This window comes from Paroedura picta, chromosome 18 (assembly GCF_049243985.1).
Source record: "Paroedura picta isolate Pp20150507F chromosome 18, Ppicta_v3.0, whole genome shotgun sequence".
In the NCBI taxonomy this organism is placed as follows: domain Eukaryota; kingdom Metazoa; phylum Chordata; class Lepidosauria; order Squamata; family Gekkonidae; genus Paroedura; species Paroedura picta.
The window spans coordinates 8,377,226-8,401,922 of record NC_135386.1 but is presented as its reverse complement, the minus strand read 5'-3'; the positions used below and the strand labels follow the sequence as shown (position 1 = coordinate 8,401,922).

Genomic DNA, 24,697 nt, shown 5'->3' with positions numbered 1-24,697 from the left:
GGCAAACCACCCCGTATTGAGTCTGCCATGAAAACGCTAGAGGGCGTCACCCCAAGGGTCAGACATGACTCGGTGCTTGCACAGGGGATACCTTTACCTTTACCTTACCCAAGTCCCAGCTTGTGAAATGGGCTGCTGTGCCTTCCCTTCCAGGACTGGCCTGCCTCACATCGAACGGTAATTATAACGTCCTCCGATCTGAAAATGCTATCCCTTTCACCCCGATCACCTCTGTTATTTCCTCTGCGTGTCTGTGTTTAAATTTGTGTGCTTGTATGTTAGGGACTTGTCTTTTGCAATACAAATCCTTTTTGTTAATTTCTAAAGTCTGCCCTTGCCTGAGATTTATGCCGAGATCCTCCCCGTTGATTAGCTGGTGGAGAGGCCTGCTTGTTACCTCTCGCAAATCTTCATCTCTTAGCATGGCTAATTTCCCCGCAACTTCAGGAGACAGGTCTGTTTCAAGCAATGCACTAGCAGCTGGTCTTTTCCATGGTCCAATGTCCCATCAAGGAGTGAGACATTTTTTTCTCCAGGTAGTTGGTATCCCTAGATCTGTTCTAGATGAGTTTAAACTTAGTGCAGCCGTGGCCCACAAGGCCTAGGGAGGAGATAAATATTTTGGGAACTGGCGAAGGCTTTCACAGCAGGCTGTAGTGGGTTTTCCAGGGTGTGTGGTTGTAACGTAGTAGTCTTAGTCCCTGACATTTTCCCAGTAACTGTGGCTGGCATCTTCAGAGGCAGGACAAGGCAAGAGGGGAATCTTTCTGTGCCAAAGTGTATACCCCAGGAAACTCACAACAGCCAATCTGGAAAATTCCCTTCTGAGATGCAATAACATCTTAGAGACTCAAGGAGGGTGATTTCCTCATTGTCCTGCGTTTTCTTTTCTTTTTTCCTTAAGAACCTTCAAGGGCTCTTCGCATTCTGCAGACAGTGAATATGGCTTCGTTCCCATCAGGCTGTTTTTTCGGGGATAAACACATCTGCACTCCTGCTCACCTTGGGAGTTTTTCATGCAGAAACACCTGGCTTGTCTGCAGATGGGCTTTTCTTGCCGGACTTTGGCCGGGAAGTCACCTGACCGGCAACACACCTGAAGGAGAACCTTTTAAAATCCCATCCATTTCAGAAGGAGATCGTAACGCTTTTAGATGGGTGAATGAAGGAGACCTGCGGCGGTGAGTGAGGACTAACTTGATCTTGTAAATTAAAAGCAAAAACAAAACCCAGCCAACAGAGGTTAAGTCGTGTTTTTGGGTTTTCTAGCAAGGTTGAGGATGAAGAGGATTAAAAAAAGCCCCTTATGGGAGAGCCAGTTTGGTGTAGTGTTAAGGAGTGTGGACTTCTAATCTGGTTTGATTCCCCACTCCTCCACATGCAGCCAGCTGGGTGACCTTGGGCTCGCCACAGCCCTGATAAAGCTGTTCTGACCGAGCATTAATCTCAGAGCTCTCTCAGCCTCACCCACCTCACAGGGTGTCTGTTGTGGGGAGAGGAAAGGGAAGGTTATTGTGAGCCACTTTGAGACTCCTTTGGGTAGAGAAAAGCAGCAAGTAAGAACCAACTCTTCTTCATAACACTTCTACCACCGCCTCGGTTGAAAGTCCTGTGCAATTTTAATTAAGATCTGACCACCAAGTATAGCTTCTGAATAGCTTTTACCTCTAGGTTGATCTGTTTTATTAACCATTAATTTTTATTCTACTGTTTTATAGCTTTTGTCGTGGCAGGCAATTGCTGTGATAAAATTTGACTGATTGATTGATTGATTGATTGATTGATTGATTGATTGATTGGGTTTTCTAGCAATATACCTGCTGAATTTTTCCGTCTCTGTATCTAATTGGGTGGGTTAACTCCACCAAACAGATGCATTCCGGAGGAAATGTAAAATCTCATCTCTCACACACACCACAATCTTATTCCATTTCTGAATGGTAAGGGGTTTGCATCTCAGGCTACATTCTCCTGAACTGTGATGAAGTGGTTCCATTTTTCATCCTAACTCCTGTTTGGGTGGAAATCAAACGAAAAAGGGATCCGATCAAAAGGCCGAAAGGCGATCGGAGCAAATAGAAATACAATCAGCAAAGCAAGAATCACAGTATACAGAATGAATTCTTAGCACAAAGTCTGAGTGCAGTTACACTTTTAAGACCGACAAAGTTAATTTGTGCGCATGTATAGTTACCCAACTTTTCTTCTATCAAAACATGAGCTCTGGTACCTCTCTTTTCCTCTAAGATTGCACAATTGTTTCCAATTGAAGATTTAGAAGAAGAGTTGGTTCTTATATGCCGCTTTTTTCTACCCGAAGGAGTCTCAAAGCAGTTTACAATTGCCTTCCCTTTCCTCTCCCCACAACAGACACCCTGTGGGGTGGATGAGGCTGAGAGAGCCCTGATATTCCTTGGGGCCAAGGTCACCCAGGGAATCAAACCTGGCTCGCAAGATGAGAAGTCCACACTCCTAACCAGTACACCACTGCAACACTACTAATTTCTAATTTTTTTTTTACTAGAATTCTTGCTAACTGGAATCTTAATGCCTGTTCTTTCTGCTGGAAGATGCATGTAGACAAATTCCTTTGTTAGGTAGCAGAATGCTCAAGGCCAAGTACAACTGCAGTAAAAAAATTGCTCTATTGTGAGTACAGTAAGGAAAAAAAAAAAACCAAGCACGATTAAGCAGGCTCCTTCAGGCTTATATAACTGTTTTATGAAAGGAAATGCATTTCCTGTTAGCGCAGCGTCGAGATAGGAGTTATAATCTAGCCTAGCCAGCTTGGATGGGAAGAGATGGAGAGTCTTCTCCGAGAAAGAGACAAAGAATCGCAAAAGGAGGAAGACGATGTTACTTCTATGCTATGGATTGTTTCTTGTATTGTTTATGCGTTTTATGTAAACCCCCCTGAGCTTCCGGGGAGGGCGATATATAAATATAATAATAAGAGGCCAGCTGGATTTTCTGAGACCTACCAGTCCACTTCGAAGGAGACAGTAATAAAAGACCAGAGACTAACCACTGGAAATCTAGGGTCCTGACTTATCTACCCTAAACTAAGCATAGCCCCCTCTGAAGGCTGGAACTCAGAGAAAACACCATCTCCTTTTCTAACCATTTCTGTGGTTCCCTTAAATCAGGGGTAGTCAAACTGTGGGCCTCCAGATGTCCATGGACTACAATTCCCAGGAGCCCCCTGCCAGCGTTCGCTGGCAGGGGGCTCCTGGGAATTGTAGTCCATGGACATCTGGAGGGCCGCCGTTTGACTACCCCTAAATATTCACCCGAGGTTTGAATGCACAACAAATTCACTTTCCTAGCTGCTGCAATGGGGTTTCTCTCTGTTCAGGGACCATACTGAGAAGATTTTTAGTTATTGAGTCAGTCTAGTTTAAGAGGGTAGTTGTTTTGGTCTGACAGAAGAACAGGTAGATTCAAGTCCAACAGCACAAGAGTTTTGGGGTGTAAGATTTTGGAAGTCAAAGCTTTTATCGGATGAAGGGGGCTTTTTGTTTGTCTCCAAGGAGTCTCAGAACTCAAATCTCACTCCGGATCTGCTATTTTGGATCTGCTTCAAGTGCAAACGATGCACAGATCCAGGCCTGTACATTAAAACAGTCATGCAGGCTGTTCCTGCATATATTTATTACTCATCTCTAGACCTGATGGGTACGACTTCCTCATGAAAGACTCTCAACAACTAGCGTTTGGAAGGAAATGTACGTTTCAACATGCCAGTTCCGTGTCATGTCAAGCGGTTTATTTTCAGTTAATGGCCTTTGTGCATCGGCTTTCGGTTAATCATTTGCTTCGACATTTGAAGATGGGGCTCGGGGAATTGTAGTCCATGAACATCTGGAGGACCACAGGTTGACTACCCCTGCTCTAGGTAAGTAATCCTCGCACCAATCTGTTCATCAAGGTGCCAAGTTTTATTCTGGCAAGGCTTCTGCAACCCATGTGGTCAAACTGTAGCTCTCCAGATGTCCGTAGACTACAATTCCCACGAGCCCCTGCCAGCATGGCGATTGTAGTCCAGGGGTAGCCAAACTGCGGCCCTCCAGATGTCCACGGACTACAATCCCCAGCGAACGGTGGCAGGGGCTCATGGGAACTGTAGTCCACGGACATCTGGAGGGCCGCACTTTGACTATACCCCTGTTGTAGTCCATGGCTCTCTGCAACCCAGGGCTTGCCAAACTGCAGCTCTCCAGAGGTCCGTGGACTACAATCCCCACGAGCTCCTGCGGGCATGGCATGGGCTCATGGGGATTGTAGTCCGTGGACATCTGGCGAGCCACAGCTCGGGGGGAGGGGAGGGGAGGGGAGGGGGGCGGGCCCCTCGCTTGGAAGCGCCTCTGGACGCGCGGCGTTCCCATTGGCAGCGCCTCCCCCGGGCGGGCCAGGAGGGGAGGGGAGGGGAGGGGTCCGGCCGCGGCGGAGGAGGCATGCCAGGGCCAGCGCCAGTGTCGCCGCCCGCCCTCGCCCTCTCCTTCGCCCGCCGCGCAGCGCCCGCCGCCGTGCCCCGAGCGCGCATCAGCCGCAGCCAGAGCAGCAGCGCGGCAGGGAATGGCCTGAGCCGCAGCGCTGGAGCGCGGACAGAGCCCCCAGGTAACGGGACCCCGGCCCCTCCTCGGCCCCGGCCCCGTGCCCGTCCGGCTGGCTGGCTGGCTGCCTGCGTGGGTCTCCCGTGCGCGCCTCCCATTGTTCCGGAGCTGCCGCCCGCGGGAAGGCGCCGCCGTTGGCCATGAGCGCCGCCGCCCCGGAGGGCGCATGGAGACGGCGGAGGCCCCTGCCCCGAGGCGCCGCCAGTTGACCGCGCGGTAAAGCCCTTGGCCACGGGGGTCTACCTGTGGTCCTCCAGAGGTCCGTGGACTTCAGTTCCCATGAGCCCCTGCCAGGGGCTCATGGGAATTGTAGTCCGCGGACCTCTGGAGGGCCACAGGTTGACTCGCCCAGGGTGGGATTGTTGTGTCCTGGGGCCGGGCAAAGCGTCTTCCAAATGTCCACGGGCCTCCCGGAGCAGTGACTGCTGGCACTGACGGACGCTGGCAGGGGCTCATGGGGATTGTAGTCCACGGACCTCTGGAGGACCACAGGTGGACTCGCCCAGGGTGGGATTGTTGTGTCCTGGGGCCGGGCAAAGCGTCTTCCAAATGTCCGTGGGCCTCCCCGAGCACTGACTGCTGACACTGACGGACGCTGGCGGGGGCTCATGGGGATTGTAGTCCACGGACCTCTGGAGGACCACAGGTTGACTAACGCAGGGTGGGATTGTTGTGTCCTGGGGCCGGGCAAAGCGTCTTCCAAATGTCCGTGGGCCTCCCGAGCACTGACTGCTGACACTGACGGACGCTGGCGGGGGCTCATGGGGATTGTAGTCCACGGACCTCTGCAGGACCACAGGTTGACTAACGCAGGGTGGGATTGTGTCCTGGGGCCGGGCAAAGCGTCTTCCAAATGTCCGTGGGCCTCCCCAAGCACTGGCTGCTGGCGCTGACAGACGCTGGCGGGGACTCATGGGAATTGTAGTCCACGGACCCCTGGAGGACCACAGGTTGACTCACCCAGGGTGGGATTGTGTCCTGGGGCCAGGCAAAGCGTCTTCCAAATGTCCGTGGGCCTCCCCGAGCACTGACTGCCATCTGTTTTTGCATGTTTCAGCCTCTGTTGGCGCCCGTCTGGTCCCTCCCGGGTGACCCAAAGCGACATGGAGGGCCGCCGCACCTGAGGAGGCACCCCCGGCGCTGACCCCACCGCAGCCGCGTTGCTGGCCGCCCGCCTGCTATGGCCAGCTCCGGCCTCTGGAGCAGCCTGAAGTCGGTGCTGAGGAAGCGGGAGGACCCCCTGTTCCTGAACGACTCCAGCGCCTTCGACTTCTCCGACGAGGCCGGCGACGAGGACTACCCCAGGTTCAACAAACTCCGCGTGGTGGTGTCCGACGATGGGCCCGACGGGGCGCCGGAGGCCCCGGCCAACGGGGCCCGCTTGGGGCCCCACACCGAGGACGCCTTCCTGGACGGGGAGCCCCCTCCTCAGCGGCCGCCCTCCGCCGCCGGCCCGGACCCTTGTAAGAATTGCGACAAGCAGAGGGAACTGCTGAAGCAGAGGACGGTGAAACGGCGCCTGATCCTCGCGGCCATCCTCTATCTCCTCTTCATGACGGGGGAGCTGGTCGGTAAGCGGGCCGGGTGGGGAGTGCTTGGAAAAGCTCCGCTGGGCCTTGGGCTTTCAATGATTCACCCGGGAGGACGGGACGCTAGGCAGTCGGCCGGAGATATCGCCTTGCAAAGAGGCAGCGAGTTCAGAGGGCGTCTTGAGTTGGCACACCAAGGAGATCATCTACGTGGGGCAGTGCCAACTTGCACGCTGAGTAACTCTGTGCCACACAAAGGCCTCTGCTGAAACACAGATAAACATCCTGGAGGCTTTTTAAAATTTTCCCCTTCTGTTGCTGATGTGTTCTTAGGCCCTTTTTTAAAAATCAAGGACGTAAATCGGCCTACGTTGTGGGTTTTTTTTTTTTAATTACCGTAAAAACTGGTTATTTTGGCCACGTGTCCCTCTGTCATAGCTGTGGGTGTGAGCAGGACACCCTGCCAAGAACGGCCAGGTTAGGCAAGTGGGCGTTCCTTGGCTTGACGCTGAAATTCTCACCCCAGAAGGGAGAGCGAAGCAAAAACTGGTTTCTGTTGTATACTGGGCCATTGCCCCAACTGGGATCTGGTCATAAATAGGGCAGAAACTGCGCTCACTGCATTGGCGCATGGGTGGGAGGCCAGTCTTTTTAAAATTGAGAGCCGGCCCATGGAAAACAGTGGGAGTTTTGGGGACTGCATAAAAAAGCAAGTGGTCACCATATAAACTAACTTGTTATCCCTGCTTGGTCTTTGAATCTTGAAAAGGAGGTTGAGAGGGGACATGATAGCCCTCTTTAAGTATTTGAAAGGTTGTCACTTGGAGGAGGGCAGGATGCTGTTCCCGTTGGCTGCAGAGGAGAGGACACGCAGTAATGGGTTTAAACTTCAAGTGCAACGATATAGGCTAGATATCAGGAAAATTTTTTTCACAGTCAGAGTAGTTCAGCAGTGGAACAGGCTGCCTAAGGTGGTGGTGAGCTCCCCCTCACTGGCAGTCTTCAAGCAAAGGTTGGATACACACTTTTCTTGGATGCTTTAGGGTGCTTAGGGCTGATCCTGCGTTGAGCAGGGGGTTGGACTAGATGGCCTTTGTGGTCCCTTCCAACTCTATGATTCTATGATTTATGTTGCACATTACTTTGCTGTTTGCCCTCTACCTATACATATGATCTGGTCATTTCCATTTCATGCCATCTGAAGAAGAGCTTGTGCACCTGAACGCTTATACCTCGAATAAAACTTGGGCGGTGTTAAAGGTGCCAGTGGACTCAAACGTCATCCTGCCGCTTCAGACCACCCCAGTGAGCCGCCTAAATCTACCTTAATACGGCCATTATTGTTATCCAGGATTTGTATACCACTTTGAGCATTCACTTTGTGACCTCGCGTTTGCTACAACATTCCTGTAAGGCAGGTCAGTTAACTGGTGATGGTGGTCCTAGCCAACCGGAGGTGCCCTTGTAGGGTTTCCAAGGCAAGTAACCATTATCCCCATCTTGTAGATTGTTGGGGCTGAGGCTGAATGATTTACATACATTTCTTGGCAGATGCAAAATAGGATCAAGGGATCTCCCCAATTGCACGCTCTCATAACTTCTCCGGTTCGCTGGCTATGTTATATTTAGAAGAGTTTTCCCTGCTCGATTTATGAGAAATGCAAATTATTGTGGGGATGATTCCTTTGGATTGCAGAATACTGAATTACAGGGACATCCGTCATGATTTGTAGCCCTGAATATAATCATGACAGTTGCATGCAAGACGGTGTCTTGGATAGTAGCTAGGGTTTTCTTTCTTTGCTGTGCAAATTGACCCAGCCCTCTGTCATACCTGATGATCCAATAATGTGACAGTTTCTGTTTACTTTTTGTGCTGTACTTTAGATCCTTGTTTTTTTTCCCCATGTACTGTAAAGGTAAAGGTATCCCCTGTGCAGGCACTGAGTCATGTCTGACCCTTGGGGTGACGCCCTCCAGCGTTTTCATGGCAGACTCAATACGGGGTGGTTTGCCAGTGCCTTCCCCAGTCATTACCGTTTACCCCCCAGCAAGCTGGGTACTCATTTTACCGACCTCAGAAGGATGGAAGGCTGAGTCAGCCTTGAGCCGGTTGCTGGGATCGAACTCCCAGCCTCATGGGCAGAGCTTTCAGACTGCATGTCTGCTGCCTTACCACTCTGCGCCACAAGAGGCTCCATGGATTAATTCTATATTCTCCAGTTGGCGCAAGCAACATCTGTAAGGCAGCTAATGGGTCTGGTGAAGCAAGCGATTGAGTTTCTTTTACCAAGGTCAATTTATGCAGCAGCGTGATTTAATCACCTTGGGTCTTGGGAAGATACAGTTGCTTCCTTATCATGGCAAAGGGGTATATTGTTTCCGGTGGCAAGCTGGCTGCTTGAGTTGTATGTCTAGCAAATGGGAACCATCCTCACCAATGGAGATCTGTAGTTGGCATAATATGGGGAGGTCCCCTGGGCCAAACCCCAACACCTCCGGTGAAGAGAAATGGGGAGCCAATGACATGAAAGTTGGCCACCTTGAGAAAGATGCCATCAGCCTGACAATACACTGGCCTTGAAGCCGCAGCGATGCCGTTGCTTTAAAGCAGTGTTGTTATTAACTGGCCCCCTAGGAAGGCTTAGTCAAGGAGAAAGGTTCTTTCACAAAAAACCTTTTGGGTTTTCAGCCTGTCACAGAGAACTGGCGTGTCAGCCAGGTGGAGCTCGGCTAGCCCTTCTCAACTTTCTGACCCTTGAGAACCGCCTGAAACATTTCCCAGGAGTCAGGAAACCCCAGAAGTGACACCCTCATGCAGAATATGGTTGGGAGGCGTAGTCGTGGACACGCCCACCCGAGGGCCCCTCCCCTCCCCAGGCCCATCGTTGGCTGTTTTGGGAGGGGTGGGTGAGTCGACATGACCGTATGTGGTCGTATCATCTGATAAATCAGGGGTAGTCAAACTGCGGCCCTCCAGATGTCCATGGACTACAATTCCCAGGAGCCCCCTGCCAGCGAACGCTGGCAGGGGGCTCCTGGGAATTGTAGTCCATGGACATCTGGAGGGCCGCAGTTTGACTACCCCTGTGATAAATGGTTGACAATTTTTTAAAAATTAAAATATTAATCAACTCCCTCCCATTTGAGAAACCCTCCCAGACCTGCCAAGAAACCCCAGGGTTTTCACGAAACCCTGGTTGAGGAAGCCTGGGTTAGACAAAAGCTTGTGTCCTGATTTACAAGCCTCCTTTACAACGCACAGCGCACCCTGTGGCTTCCCAGGGCACCGAGGGTGGAATGGGAGGCTGGGGTGGGGGGTCTCAGGTGAGTGGCCCAATCCCCCGGGTGAGTGGGCCAATCCCCATTCACTTAACTAACACCAGTTTGAATTGGGGGCTCTGTGTTGGCATGTTGGCTAGGTAAGTCTCATCTGAGTAGCCATTGCTGAGATTCTCTTCTGCTGATTCTGCCCCCTCACTGACTTAGTTGATAGTTCCTTGCTCTTTTGAGGCTTTCTTGCCAGTTTCCCAGGCTGCTTGCGAAGGCTGGGTTTGTGATCAGCGGCCCGTGAGGCAGCCTTGTGTCCTTCATGCCTCATTACAGTTGGCCAGGCCGCCTTATCGACCGGGATGCTAAATGTGACTTTTTGAAGTTGCCCTCTGCATTCATGCAAACGAAGGACAAGATCTCCCTTTCTCTTTTTCATTAAACCATGATCTAGGAGCACCGCGTGCCTTTGGGGACGTATCTCCTCCGCTCTCTTCCATGTTTTTAAATACCTAGCCCGTTCGGTCATGAAAAATGGACTGCCCTCAAGTTTTCTTAAGAAGGGACAGGGATTTCTGCCCAGGCCTCCTCCTCCCCGCACTGCTTCGGCCTGTTTTGTTCCCAGAGATCAGTCGATGCTCAGATTGTGATTGCACAATCGACACAGCACACACCTCCTGCTTACAGAAACATGCACCCTGAAGTCTAAAGCATGTGCAGGCTCAAGGTAGCATGTAGAATCAGAGTTGGAAGGGGCCATGCAGGCCATCTAGTCCCACCCCCTGCTCAACGCAGGATCAGCCCCTAAAGCGTCCAGGATAAGGTGCTGTCCAGATGCTTCTTAGAATCAGAGAACCCTAGATTTGGAAGGGACAATCCAGGTCGTCTAGTCTAATACCCTGCTCAATGCAGGGCCAGCCATCTGGGATAAATATCTGTCCAACTGCTGCTTGAAGACCACCAGTGAAGGGGAGCTCCCCACCTCCTTGGGCTGCCCATTCCACTACTGAACCACTCTGAATGTGATATGTGGTTCACAACCACATTGAGGTAGGCCAGGTTGAAGCTTCCTGGTCAAGTTGGTCCCTCTGGATCTGGTCCAACGCATAATCACGGCGCCACACCGCTGTGCTGTGTCCCGTTCCTTTCCTCCCCTCTATACTCCTCTAAATGAAGTCATAGAGTCAAGAAGTCCTCATTAACCTGACGCAGTGGTTTGGCACGTCCCTCTTGGGATCGCGACCCATTTCGACGGGGAGGGTCAGGAAGCTGCCGCTGGCTGAGCGTCCTCCTGTGTTTTTTCCCCCCGGCCTCTGTGCATGGTGTGCCTGCGTCCCACGCCTAACGCTCCGTTTTGCTCTTCGACTTCCGTCCGTAGGTGGATACGTGGCCAACAGCCTCGCCGTCATGACGGACGCGCTCCACATGTTAACTGACCTCAGCGGCATCGTCTTGACCTTGCTGGCTTTATGGCTGTCCGCGAAATCGCCCACCAAAAGGTTCACCTTTGGATTCCATCGCTTAGGTAGGTGGCCTGAGGGTTGTGCCTGCATGTGCCGATCGCACCGGCTTGAGCCTAGATATAAAGAGCTCAAATAAAGAGATGCTGAATGCTAGCATCGGTTCGTAAGCTGCGAACTATTTTAAAAAGTTGGCTTATGGACTTACAAATTGAGCTCTTTGGGGTTGGGAGGGATAATGGATTTGGGCCCACGTCTTTTTAGGTCCCTTGTGCCTAAATGATGCAAATGAGAATTTAATGATGGATACTCTCAGTCTCTTTAGAGCAGCCTTTTTCAACCTTTTCAGTATTGAGAAGCCCCGGAAATATTTCCTAGGATTCTAGAAACCTCAGAAGTGGCACAATCGTGCTGAATATGGTTGGGAAGCAGAGCTGTGGACACGCCCACCTGGGGCCCCTCCCCTTCCTTTCCCACCCCCCTCCTGGCCCATCATTGGTCCTGGAGGGGCGTTGACATAATATTTATCGTACTACTCGATAAATGTTTAACAAAGAGGGGTGTTTTAGAAATAAAATTATAAATAAATAAGTAATCAACTCCCACCCATTTGGGAAACCCTTTCAGGGCTGTCAAGAAACCCCAGGGTTTCACAAAACTCAGGTTGAGAACGCCTGCTTTAGAGGTATATTGAAAACATTTGTGACACATACCTGGGAATTCAATGGGCAGATTAAGGCATGCATTTCCATCGACACAAATATAACTGAGTGTATATCGTTGTTTAATGCAGGCTCCTAAGGAGCTAGAAAACTTCTAATATACCCAAATTGTCATCTCTGTTTCCTGTCCTCCAGTGGTGGGGTGAACAGGAAAACTGGAGTTTGTTTTGGTGGAGTCGAATTATCATTAGATGAAGTGATAAACTTTGGTTTGTGACACATGCTCTGACTTGTAGCTCAAACCCTGGTTTGTTATCTTCTTGCCTCTCTCGTCTACCAGGAAGGGAAACCTCTTCCCTTGTATTCTGCCATCCCCGTAGCCAGGAGGCCCCAAAGGGCATCACGAATCAACAAGGCTACAAGTTGGGGACATGAGAAGGCACTGCAGCTTCTGCACAAGCCGCAGTTGGCAAAACTCAGCTACAAACCCTAGTTAGAGGGACACATTTTCTTGCCATCCTGGTTTTGCTACGGCCTTTCCCAGCACTTTGGAACAACGCAGGTTGGAGAGGGATGGGAGAAAAGCCAAGGAACCCCCTGGAAACACATGAATATACCACGCTGCTGTGGGGAAGCCAGAAAAAAAATAAACCGTAGTCGCTAAAGATTTAAACCCTGTCTGGATATGGTGCCGGTAGACCTTAAGTCCAGCAGTCAGCTCCATAGTCCTGTGTGTGGTTGGGAATTGTGCCGAATTTGGCCCTCCCAGGGGAAGGGAGCTTGGCTGCGGCATCCTTGAACTCGGTGGGTGCTGAATACGCACCCTCCTAAAACCCACTGCAGTTTTTCCTTCAACCCCAGCCCCCAAAAGCTTCCCGGAATGTATTTATTTAGCCCTGGGGCTTATATTCCGCCCTGTCTTTAGAAACTGAGCTCTTTGGAGAGGGAAGTTCTTAAATAAAAAGTCAACCCCCCCCCCCCCCACGCCAACATTTTTCTATTCAGATCTTTCATGCCCCTGTTAGGCTAGGCTGCGATCGCATCTGTCCAATTAGCCCTTTGCCCGTCGCTCTGGGAAGCATTATTCTAGTTAAGCTCCTGAAGAATCTAACGTGCTAAATGGTAAAGGGGGCCCCGGGAGCTTAAGTACAGCAGGATGTATTTAAATACCTTCAAAACCTGCTTTCGGCCCCCACTGGGTTGCGTTTCAGCCGTCGGCATCACTCATCCGGCGAAATTAAGAACTCTTGACAGAAAAGTTTTGCGGCTGCCAAGGCCCCCGTCTGCTGGAGCCCCTAAGAAGCCTGGCTGCTCTGCGGGACAGTACAATATAGCTTCAGTGATGGGTTGGAGGGGGGTCATTCTGGAGGTCTGCGGTGAAGAAAGATCCTGGGGACACCTTGCCGATCGTATCGGGCTTCTAGGATTCCACGGCCGAAGGTCTTTTGAACCCAAGCCCCCGCCCGGAGGAAGGACCCTTCCCACACGAGCATTCCTACCAAATTGCTCTGTCGAAGAAAGAAGAGACCCTTGGGGAGATTAACACGCTTGTCATATCGCGGGCCCGTTACGGACTACGGAACCGCGGCTGATCTTCACGAGAGCTGACGTGTGACTCTGGGGTCCCTCGTTTGACGTTTGACAGGGATTCCTCAAAAGTTTTGTCTTGACGAGAAGATTGGTAACATGTGGGGAGGGCTGTGTTTTCGGGAAGTTTCTCCTGCTCTTATGGACCTTCCCCTACAAATATGTTTTTGTGTGTCTGTGCGGAGAGGGGGCGGCTTTTGCCCGTTGCTCTACACCACATTCGCCTCTAGGTGGCAGCATAGAGTCCCCAGTCTCTGTGGCAGGGGGCCTCCCTGGACAATCGGTCCGGGGTCGGCCGTAGGCCATCTAGGGTTGTGTGGGCATGGGTGAATGGAAGTTAGTGTGTACCAGTTAGAGACAGTGGGTGAAGCCGAAAGTCGCCCCTCCTCTTCCATCGCGTGCTTTGAGCCCTCTAAGACAGGGGTAGTCAACCTGTGGTCCTCCAGATGTCCATGGACCACAATTCCCAGGAGCCCCTACCAGCAAATGCTCCTGGGAATTGTAGTCCATGGACATCTGGAGGACCACAGGTTGACTACCCCTGCTCTAAGAGAACTAAACACCTAGTGGCATCTTTTGAGAAGGACCATGAACGTTTACGCCTTGAATAAAATTTTGTTGGTCTTAAAGATGCCTCTGGACTCAAACATTGGACTAGACCAGGGTTTCTCGACCAGGGTTTTGTGAAGTGAAACCCTGGGGTTTCTTGACAACCCTGGAAGGGTTTCCTGATTGGTTGGGAATTCAGGAATACAACAGGTGCGAGATTGGGGGGTAGGGTGGAAGAACTTCGTGGATGGCCTCCCCCTCTCCCCAGGACCTGGAAAGGCATCAGGGATCTGCAGCCTCCGAGCCTCGGAAGGAAGTGGAAGGAGGAGGGGGTGGTCAGGGGTGAGGGAGGGAAAGTGATTGGCTGGCCACTGGACAGATGGGCAAGCCGGTTGGAGGAGGAGGCACTCAGGGGCGGGACAGCCGCCCTGAGTGGGCGTTAAGCGCTGAGTGGCACTTAAGCCATGAGACCAGCTCCTCTCCTAGCCCTTACCAGAAATATTAAGTGGAACAGATTTTAGATTTGTGGGAAGGGGAGGGGCCCTGGGTGGGCATGTCCACAGCTCTGCTTCTCAACCATATTCTGCACTTTCGCACCACTTCTTGGATTTCCCGAGGCCCAAAGAATGTTTCAAGGGTTTCTCAACAGTAAAAAAGCCGAGAAAGGCTGGCCTAGACAAACACACTCCAGTTAAAGAGTGTGCTTTGGTACAACAACAACGAAATTCTTACGTAGTGGAAAGTGTTTGTGGGGAGGCAGGGAGCGTACTAGCCACAGTTTGCCCGCTTTCTTTCGAGGGTGTGTTTTTATGGCCCAGAGAATGCATTTTCCCAGCATGTTAGAGGGAAGTGATTCTTCCCCTCCCTTTGATAGCCCTGGCTGGTTTGATTCAACTGATAGCTTCTGTGTCACTGTATGTCGCTTGCGGTGACATTTGTGATAAGCGATAGGCCTTCTTTGGTCCTGTGTTCCCCCACTGGGCAGCTCTGTTCTCTTGCTCACCACTCTTCGCTATTATATAATTCTGTGTTGAGAGCGTATCTCACGTGCATCAGGAAAAAACCTAGTTAAATAATTAACATTTTGACATTCTTTTGTTGTACAGCTCAACTTCTGAGTTCCTACCTGTAAAGGTTGGGTTGTGTTTCCTTTTTTGGTTTTGGTACGGCTCTCCAGATGGCCATGGGCTACAATTCCCATGAGCCCCTGCCAGCGTGCTGGCAGGGGCTCATGGGAATTGTAGTCCATGACCATCTGGAGAGCCACCATTGGGACATCTCTGGTGTTAACTTTAGTGCTTCCCTTGACTGGCTGTGTGGAATCTTGACTGATCAGTATAATGAAAAGAAAATGCAAAAAAATACTATACAGCAGGGGTAGTGAACCTGTGGTCCTCCAGATGTCCATGGACTGCAATTCCCATGAGCCCCTGCCAGCAAATGTGGGCAGGGGCTCATGGGAATTGTAGTCCATGAACATCTGGAGGACCACAGGTTGACTACCCCTGCTATATAGCGTAAAACTCTTCCTAGACTTCCTGTAACAATGCTCCTCTTTTTCGTCTCCCCCTCTGACAGAAGTCCTCTCTGCCATGTTCAGCGTCCTGCTGATTTATATCCTCATGGTCTTCCTCTTGTACGAAGCTGTTCAAAGGACCATCCATATGGACTATGACATCAACGGGGACATTATGCTGATCACTGCGGCTGTGGGCGTGGCGGTGAATCTCATGTAAGTGTCCTGTTTTCATTTCTTTGTTTTTTTAAAAAAATAAGGTGCTGATAAAACCAGCTTTTACTGAAGTTTACAGAGAACAGAGAAAAGAGAAAGAAAAAACACATAAAACAGAATATAATCCCATGTGCCTTGCTGTTTTCTAATGCAGTCCTTAATTAACCATCTAGATCAGGGGTAGTCAAACTGCGGCCCTCCAGATGTCCATGGACTACAATTCCCATGAGCCCCTGCCAGCAAACGCTGTCAGGGGCTCATGGGAATTGTAGTCCATGGACATCTGGAGGGCCGCAGTTTGACTGCCCGTGTTCGGTTTGCCCACTGGAGTTTGGCTGGGAGCCGACTCACGAGGAGGAGTAGGAGGAGTATAGTGGTTAGAGGGGGCAGAGAGAAGTGGGGGTGGTGGGAGCAATGCTTGGATTTGCTAGCTGGGCGTTTTGGGACTGTGTGTGAGGATCCCCCACCCCAGGAAAACAGCAGCCAACTGTACAATGATGGGCACCACTGAGAACTTATATTAGCAGCTTGTTCTCCAGTCTTCTCACGCTTAGTAAAGATTGCAGTCATGGGGAAACTCCATAACCCACCCTCCTGTTGTGGTTTAGAACAGCGGCCTCTAATCTGGAGAGCTGAGTTAGATTGCCCGCTCCTCCATGTGCAGTCAACCAAGGGCTAGTTACAGTTTTAAAACCAGAATGATTCTTATAGCTGGAATGTTTCTATCTTCTTTTATAATATTTTAGTTATCAGTGATTCTTTTACCTTGTTAATGCCAGATGTTTCTATGTACCTTGTAATTTGACTACTGGTCTAGTGCTGTAATAATAAAGACTTGACTTGGCTAGTCACAGTCCTGTTAGAGCTGTTCTCACAGCACGGTCCTGTCTCAGCCCCACCTCCCTCCCAGGGTGTCTGTTGTGGGGAGCAGAAAGGGAAGGCGATTGGAAGCCACTTTGAGACTCCTTCGGGTAGAGAAAAGCGGCATATAAGAACCAACTCTTCTTCTTCTTCAGTAATATCAGGGCTCTCTCAGCCTCACCTCCCTCACAGGGTGTCTGTTGTGGGGAGAGGAAAGGGAAGGCCAATGTAAGCTGCTTTGAGCCTCCTTCGGGTAGAGAAAAGCGGCATATAAGAACCAACTCTTCTTCTTCTTCAGTAATATCAGGGCTCTCTCAGCCTCCCCTCCCTCACAGGGCGTGTGTTGTGGGGAGAGGAAGGTAAGGTGATTGTAAGCCTGCTTTGAGACTCCTTCAGGCATTGAAAAGCGGGGGATAAAAACCAACCCTTCTTCTTTTGGGGTCAAAATCTGAGACCCGTTTCCTTTTTTCTTTCTCCCTCCTTCTGCTGCAGAATGGGATTCTTGCTGAACCAGTCGGGTCATCTCCACTCCCACTCCCACGCCCCTTCCGCCGTTCCTCTGTCCAACTCTTCTAGCACAGCCTCCGGCCACGGCCACGGCAGCCTGGCCGTGAGGGCTGCGTTCGTGCACGCCCTGGGGGACTTGGTGCAAAGCATCGGTGTGCTCGTGGCCGCATACATCATTCGGTTCAAGGTACGGCTCGACTCATGGACGAAAGGCATTTCTGGCCCGGGCCGGCATGCTGGCCCACTCCGCACTTGGAGCCTGTAAGGGGCTCTTGGCAGATTGTTCATGCAGTGGATTTAACGCATGTCGGTTCTTGTCTCCTTGAACGCAAAGGCTGCGCACATGAACAGGCTGTGGGTGCAGAGCAACTGTGAATGGGGAAAGCCCTGTGTAAATGTAAATGTAAATATAAACCCTTCCACCTGCTCAAGGAATGACTGGAGTGGATTCACGCAGCTGGGGATGACGTAGGATGTAGTTCCTGTGTTTTGTTTGTGTTTGTTTGTTTTGCAAACTTTGATCTGTTGCATGGGGTAGATTATAGATTTAAATGAATCGTGCATGCGGAGTGACTCCGGGCTGAGCCCTGCATAGGATTGCACTGTGATTCTGGAGTCTTTTTCTTTAGGATTGCACTGTAGCGGGCTTTCTCAGGCAGGGTTGCATGAACTCCTGATTGTTGACGTGTTTTCTTTGTTTGGCTTTGCTTTATTTATAACCTGGCCGAGACACAGGGCTGAGCTCTGCATAGGATTGCACAGTGATTCTGGAGTCTTTTTCTTTAGGATTGCACTGTAGCGGGCTTTCTCAGGCAGGGTTGCATGAACCCCTGATTGTTGACGTGTTCTCTTCGTTTGGCTTTGCTTTATTTATAAACTGGCCGAGACACAAGGAAACACAATAAAAGCAGTGCAATTCGTGGAGGAAACAAAGTAAAGGAAACTGAAGGACTGTAAAAAGTAGCGTGTAGGATATATTATGAAAAACACACAAGAAGTCTTGTGTGTATTTCACACAACCAGCTTCGACAAGATCTCTCTAGGCCAAGAGGCAAAAGCATTGTGTAGATGAAACTGCTGAATCAGGCTCTTCCCAGACTAAGTCTTAACCAGGCCTTAATCTCTTTGCTCCAGCCAGAGTACAAGATTGCTGATCCTATATGCACCTACGTGTTCTCCATACTCGTGGCTTTCACAACGCTCCGGATCATCCGGGACACGGGAATCATAATACTTGAAGGTAATGATTGTTCTGAGGTCCAGAATCTTCTTTGGAAAACGCGTAAGTTTGTCGTAGGTTTGGCCCAGGCTCTAAAAGCAAAGCCCATGAAAATACATTTCATTTAGGACCAAGCAAAATAACATAACTGCATCGTGCTGTAACTCTCACACCAGCTTGTGTCTGCCCCAGCATTTCCTCTCTCACCCTCCTTCTGATTTGTAAGGGTGTGTGTACAATTATAGCTTTTAAATTGTTTTTTTCTAACATGTATTTTTAGTTTGCTTCGATAGTTTTCATTGTCGGGGACCCAGCTTTGGTGTAGGAGTTAAGAGCAGCTGTTTCCAATCTAGTAAGCTGGGTTTTGTTTCCCCACTCCTCCACATGAAGCCAGCTGGGTGGCCTTGGGCCAGTCGCAGTCCTGATGGAGCTGTTCTCACAGAGCCGTCCTGTCAAAGCTCTCTCAGCCCCACCTCCCTCACAGGGTGCCTGTTGTGGGGAGAGGAAGGGAAGGCGATTCTAAGCTGCTTTGAGACTCCTGGTCGAGAAAAGACCAGCTCTTCTTCTCCTCCTCATTTGAGGGGCACTAGTGATGGTTACTGGATCACTTCATTAAAAAAAAAAAAGATCTTTAAAATCGCCTTTGATAATTATGATCATAGAATCCTAGAATCATAGAATTGGAAGGGGCCATACAGGCCATCTAGTACAACCCCCTACTCAACGCAGGATCATAGAATCATAGAGTTGAAACGGGCCAGAAAGGCCATCTAGTCCAACCCCCTGGTCAATGCAGGATCATAGAGTTGGAAGGGGCCATACAGGCCATCTAGTACAACCCCCTACTCAACACAGGATCATAGAGTTGGAAGGGGCCATACAGGCCATCTAGTCCAACCCCCTACTCAACGCAGGATCATAGAATCATAGAGTTGAAACTGGCCAGAAAGGCCATCTAGTCCAACCCCCTGGTCAATGCAGGATCATAGAGTTGGAAGGGGCCATACAGGCCATCTAGTACAACCCCCTACTCAACACAGGATCATAGAGTTGGAAGGGGCCATACAGGCCATCTAGTCCAACCCCCTGCTCAACGCAGGATCAGCCCTAAGCATCCTAAAGAGTGTCCTCTTTTGATAGAGTGTCCTCTTTTGGCCTCCTCATAACGGACTCATCCTTGATGCCTTTCCTCTTGGATCTTAACATTTAACCTGCTGTTATCCCTTTCCTGTAGGAGTTCCAAGGCATTTGAATGTGGATCGCATTAAAGAAGAGTTAATGAAAATCGAAGACGTCCATTCGGTGGAATCTCTGAATGTTTGGTCTCTGACAGCGGGGAAAATAGTCGCCATCGTCCATTTACAACTAGGTAGAGTATGCTGTAGAGCCTCTTGTGGCGCAGAGTGGTAAGGCAGCAGACATGCAGTCTGAAAGCTCTGCCCATGAGGCTGGGAGTTCGATCCCAGCAGCCGGCTCAAGGTCGACTCAGCCTTCCATCCTTCCGAGGTCGGTAAAATGAGTACCCAGCTTGCTGGGGGGTAAACGGTAATGACTGGGGAAAGCACTGGCAAACCACCCCGTATTGAGTCTGCCATGAAAACATTAGAGGACGTCACCCCAAGGGTCAGACATGACCCGGTGCTTGCACAGGGGATACCTTTACCTTTAGAGTATGCTGTGGGCCTTACATGTAGGGACAGTTCTTGATTTTGCTCATCTGTAGGTTGGCCCCTGCTGACACGAGTGAGGCATGGAGACAGAGGGGTGTGGTCCCACAAATCACCACTCTGGGGTGGTAGGTGAATTTCCTCCAGGCCAGGCTGGATTCTGGAGGTTTTTGGTGGATGAAATTGGGGCCACCGTGGGCAGGTAGCTGTGAGTCCCTGCATCTTGCAGGGGGGTTGGACTAGATGACCCTGGAGGTCCATGGAGGGCTTTGTATATGATAGAAAATACCTTCAATCGAGCCAGGTAACTAATGGAATTTCCACAGCAAGGGTGCAACGTACACAAACTCTGTCTACCTCCAGATAATTTCAGAGCCGAGAGGGGGGCGGGACGCAGGGGCTGGAGGAAGGGGGGAAATCTAGAATTGGCACGGCCTTGCGAAATATAGAACGGGCATGGAGAACTGTCCCCCCCCCTCCCACCCTGGAAGCTTTAATGCCTTTCTTTCTTTATGTCATTTTTTTTTTTTTGCTCCTCCTCAGTTCCCAGCGGTTCGTCCAAGTGGGAAGACGTACAGTCCAAGGCCAGGCGATTGCTCTTGAACACTTTTGGGATGCACCAATGTTCCGTCCAGCTTCAGAGCTTCAGGCGCGAAGAAAGGAAACACTGCGTGAATTGTCAGGACTCCAGTGCCTAACTTTCTCCACGCCTTTGGGGGTGTCTGCGTGCTGCCTTACTCCTTCTTACCTTGCCGTCGGAGATGACCACAGAGCAATAACCCAAGATTTGCAAGCGGAGCTCGGAACTCTGAGGTCCGGCCAATGAGAACGCTTCTCTTGACGAAGAGGAGTGTGTTCTCTCCCCACCCACCCGGGGTCGCTATTTATTTTGCTAGGGTTTCCATGCCAAGATATTTCCCCAGAATGTTTACAGATCACACGATGGCTAGCCAGATGCCTCAGCGTACACGTCCATCTTGCCAGCCGTTAACCGCGCACTCGTATTCCCGCTTTCCGAATAAAGGGCCTCTGGCATTAGCCACTTGAATTTAAAAAGAGCCGGCGAGGTTGGTCGTGTGGGTGATCTATAAAGTTAAAGATCCCTGAACTGATTTCACAGTGTTTCTCTTTTCTTTCTTTTTTTTTTAAACTGTCAAGCCTGGCTTTTTAATACTTTGCCTAATAAAGTAAGAGTGTTTCCTGCCGGGCTGTCAGAGCCCCTTTCCCCTCTGTTCTGTCTTCCCACGAACTTGAATCTGTCTCGGAAAAGCGCTTTTACTGCGACCAGTTTGGGAAGTTTTCGCTTCAACCTATCAAAATCATTAAAAAGATAAGTTTACCAGTTGCTTAATTGAAGGCTTCGGGGCTGGACCCACAGGATCGGCTGTCTTTCGTATCTCCAGGCATAGGATTTATACCATAGGAATATATATATATATATATATTTAATTTCTTTGAGTATTAGATTGACTTTGACACCACTCCTACTGCTAACCTCAAGGCTCTAAACTAGCATTTTAACCTGCTGCGGAGACCGTCCGGTTAGCCCGAACCTTAATAGGAAGGAAGCATGCCGTAGGAGACCCTCTCCCGACTGATTTCCTTCCCCGAAGGAGAAGGGGGCCTTCTAGTATCCGTGTCAAGTGCGAAAATCGAACCAGTCGATGTCGCGTAGATAATTCCGGAGGTGCGGGGCTTTGGATCCGCTGCAATTCCCGGGAAGCAGAACTGCGGGAAACGGGATTTCCTTTTCATTCGTCGTCGTTCCATTTCCGGTCTTTTAAATATGGCATTTGCATGGTGGCGTCTGAAAGTGTGCCAGTGAAACGTTAGTGATTTGGTGAGCTGTGCTGCTTGACGTTCAGACGGGGAGGCCTACCCGCCATCCTTGTTTGCTCTCCGAGCGACCGTTTTGGCTGAATAAACGAAATAGCCTTCCTTTCTGACCTGTGTTGAATGCAGGCCTTAATAAACCGCTTTGCAAGGGCCAGATTGACATTGGTTTCTCTCTGGAATTTGGGGCCAGAGAAGAGGGGGATCCAGAGATTCCGCACTCTTAAAGCCAAGGCCCACCTCGAATCGTAGCCGTAATGGTGAAAAACACACACACACACGTTATACTGCTGCATCTCTCTCGTTCTGATCTTTCTAAAGAGGACTTTGACCAATATGCATTTGGTGCAAGAAACACAATCTGATTTTTAGCTAAGGTCGGGTGTGTTGGTCTCCACCGGTGAAAGCTGAGGCGACTGTTCCTTTAACCACAGCAATATTTTTCTCAGAAAGTTTTCCAGTTGCTGTTAGGACTGAAAAAAAACCAAAAGAAACAATCCCCCCTTGCCCACAGTAATGGAATAACGGACTATTGAAGTACCAGCATTTTATATGGGGGAGAAGAAAAAAAAGCTAGTGTTTTATCTTGTTTGGACGATTTAGATCATAAAAATAAGTCACTATCCAGTTCTTCTTCTGTGTAATGGTTATTGTAATGTTAGACCAATATTTATCCCCTGATACAGATCTGACTTTGGAAAATAGATTTTACAGTAGTCATTGTATTAAATCTATATGGATATGTTATGTAAAGCATTGTAATTTCAAACAGCTATTACCTGTGGGAAAAGCATATTCATCCTTTCTTCAAGCAGGCCAGACCAAAAAATTACTCGGGACTCAGTTAAACTTCTAAACTGTTCCTTTGCTGGATTTCTGATGCGGCTTGTAACTGGAGAAGCAATACCTCTCTCTCACCCACCCCGAGATGCAATTTCAGTGTTAATTTGAGTAAAGTGCACTACGTTCTATTTTCTTCCAAAACCGAGTAGAAATCCTAGCAGAACGCTTGCATTCCCAGTTCAGAGACGAAGGACCAGTATCTTTCTTGGAAATCGGTCGGTTTGTTTTCCTACACAACAATTTAACACGAAGCCATATCACCGTGAGGGGGTGGAAAAATGGTGTATTCCCCTTCTATACAACGTTTATGGAAGTCAGGTATTTTTGCACACAATGGGTATTCATAATGGATATTTCATTATGTCGGGGTTTACAGTATACGAGTTAGAACTTGGGGTAGATCCGTACTGTCCTTGGAGGTTTTTTTTAAATTGTAATTATTTACTATCTATTGTTTAATTGAAGAGATGTGTTGCTGACCGTGGATTTATTAAATCACTTATTAATATGCTCTTGTGTATGCTTTTTGTGCCCTTTTGAAAGCACCATGTCTTGGGTAGTGCTTCATACCCCCATTGTGCTCCTTACAGCAGGGGTAGTCAACCTGTGGTCCTCCAGATGTCCATGGACTACAATTCCCATGAGCCCCTGCCAGCGTTTGCTGGCAGGGGCTCATGGGAATTGTAGTCCATGGACATCTGGAGGACCACAGGTTGACTACCCCTGCCTTACAGCATTCTTGGGAGGTAGGCCAAAACGACCAGGTTAAAAGTGTTGACAGGCCAACAAAGAGTTGCTAACGCCAGTGAGAAGCAGAGGTAGTTTCCACTTTCGTCTTCCTTGCTGGTCTCCCAGCCAAGTATCTGTTGGCAGAGTTTAAATATCCAAAGAGGGTGTGGGGCTCACGGACAGGCTGCTGGGGCCGTGGCCAGAAGCTGTACTGGGAGAGTTGGGCAGAGGACTGGCGGAAGGGTCGTGTGTGGGGGAATGGAGATGACCCGACTGATTCAGGAAAAGGAAAACATTCTGGACCGGAAAGTGAGGGAAAAGGGGGAAATATTAGTCTTATATTGTTGTTGTTGTTGTCAGGTGCAAAGTTGCGTCCGACCCATCACAACCCCATGGACAACCCTCTTAGTCTCATATCTTGACCCCAAAAGAAGAAGAGTTGGGTTTTTATACCCTGCTTTTCACTGCCCGAAGGAGTCTCAAAGTGGCTTCCATTTGCCTTCCCTTTCCTCTCCCCACAACAGACACCCTGTGAGGCTGAGAGAGCCCTGATATTACTGAAGAAGAAGAAGAAGAAGGGTTGGTTCTTCTGTGCCGCTTTTCTCTATCCGAAGGAGCCTCAAAGCGGCTTCCAGTCGCCTTCCCTTTCCTCTCCCCACAACAGACACCCTGTGAGGGAGGTGGGGTTGAGAGAGCTCTGACGTTACTGCTCTGTGAGAGCAGCACAACCATGACTGTGATGAGCCCAAGGTCGCCCAGCTGGCTGCATGTGGAGGAGCAGGGAATCAAACCCGGCTCGCTCGATTAGACGCCGCTGCTCCTAACCGCTACACCAAGCTGGCTCTTTTGCAGCCTGAACCCTCACGCCGGGCCCATAACACCATTGGCAGAGTTAAAATATGCAAAGAGAGCAGAGCACCAAGTCGATTAAAGAGCGATATTTAGAAGAAAACCAACTCTGAACATGGGAGAGTCAGAGAGTCCTAATTATCTGTGGTCTTCATTCTGTCTGGAGGCAAGCAGGAAGGAAGTGTGATCAAAGGAACATGACATATAGGCCAATCAGTTCATGGGAAGAGACCATTTGAAATATATCCGGAAGTTCCTAATCTCACTCTGCTAAACGCACTTCTCCTCTGATGTCCTCTGCTGGGTATTCTTCGTGCACTTCTGAATCATACACAAAACGCTCCCTTCCCTCTCTATTGGGTTGGGTACATGTTGCTATTTTCTCCCCTGTCTATCACAGCCTCTAGTCAGCACGAAACACAACGGACAGAGATAAGCAAGAGGATGTGGTATGTGGTAGGAAGGAACAGTTCTCTCTGGAACCTGTAATAATAACATACAGGAAACAGTGTTTGTAGGTAGTTCATAACACAGACAAAGCGTCAGAAGTAAGGATTGAGAGGTTCCTAGGATGAATCTTGGCTCCCCAAGGAACTCATGAACTGGATTTGAGCCAGTTTGGTGTAGTGGTTAGGAGTGTAGACTTCTAATCTGGCAAGTCGGGTTTGATTCTGCACTCCCCCGCATGCAGCCAGCTGGGTGACCTTGGGCTCGCCACAGCACTGATAAAACTGTTCTGACTGAGCAGGAATATCAGAGCTCCCTCAGCCTCACCCACCCCACAGGG

The 24,697-nt window shown here is 49.8% G+C and overlaps 1 protein-coding gene across 6 annotated transcripts; it reads left to right on the top strand.

Moving 5' to 3' along the window:
• The first annotated feature begins 1,019 nt into the window (after positions 1 to 1,019).
• On the top strand, positions 1,020 to 22,842 carry SLC30A4 (solute carrier family 30 member 4). 6 transcript variants are annotated; one of them, XM_077317534.1, is made up of 9 exons: positions 1,020 to 1,181; positions 3,830 to 3,895; positions 5,671 to 6,184; positions 10,791 to 10,937; positions 15,249 to 15,402; positions 16,756 to 16,957; positions 17,905 to 18,010; positions 19,224 to 19,358; positions 20,200 to 22,842. In XM_077317534.1, exons 3-9 carry the CDS (start codon positions 5,794 to 5,796, stop codon positions 20,352 to 20,354), a joined length of 1,290 nt encoding a protein of 429 aa, XP_077173649.1. In that variant the 5' UTR covers positions 1,020 to 1,181; positions 3,830 to 3,895; positions 5,671 to 5,793; the 3' UTR covers positions 20,355 to 22,842. The 6 variants fall into 6 exon arrangements, 5 of the variants coding, with proteins under 5 accessions (XP_077173649.1, XP_077173648.1, XP_077173647.1 ...); XM_077317533.1 differs by having other exon boundaries at positions 3,776 to 3,895; XM_077317532.1 differs by lacking the exon at positions 3,830 to 3,895.
• The last annotated feature ends 1,855 nt before the right edge of the window (positions 22,843 to 24,697 follow it).

Excerpts from the sequence above, each read along its gene's own strand:
- SLC30A4 (XM_077317532.1), top strand. The coding sequence starts at position 5,794 with ATGGCCAGCTCCGGCCTCTGGAGCAGCCTGAAGTCGGTGCTGAGGAAG. Across the intron at positions 10,938-15,248 it reads CTTTGGATTCCATCGCTTAG|AAGTCCTCTCTGCCATGTTC; the intron begins GTAGGTGGCCTG and ends CCCCTCTGACAG. Across the intron at positions 19,359-20,199 it reads CATCGTCCATTTACAACTAG|TTCCCAGCGGTTCGTCCAAG; the intron begins GTAGAGTATGCT and ends GCTCCTCCTCAG.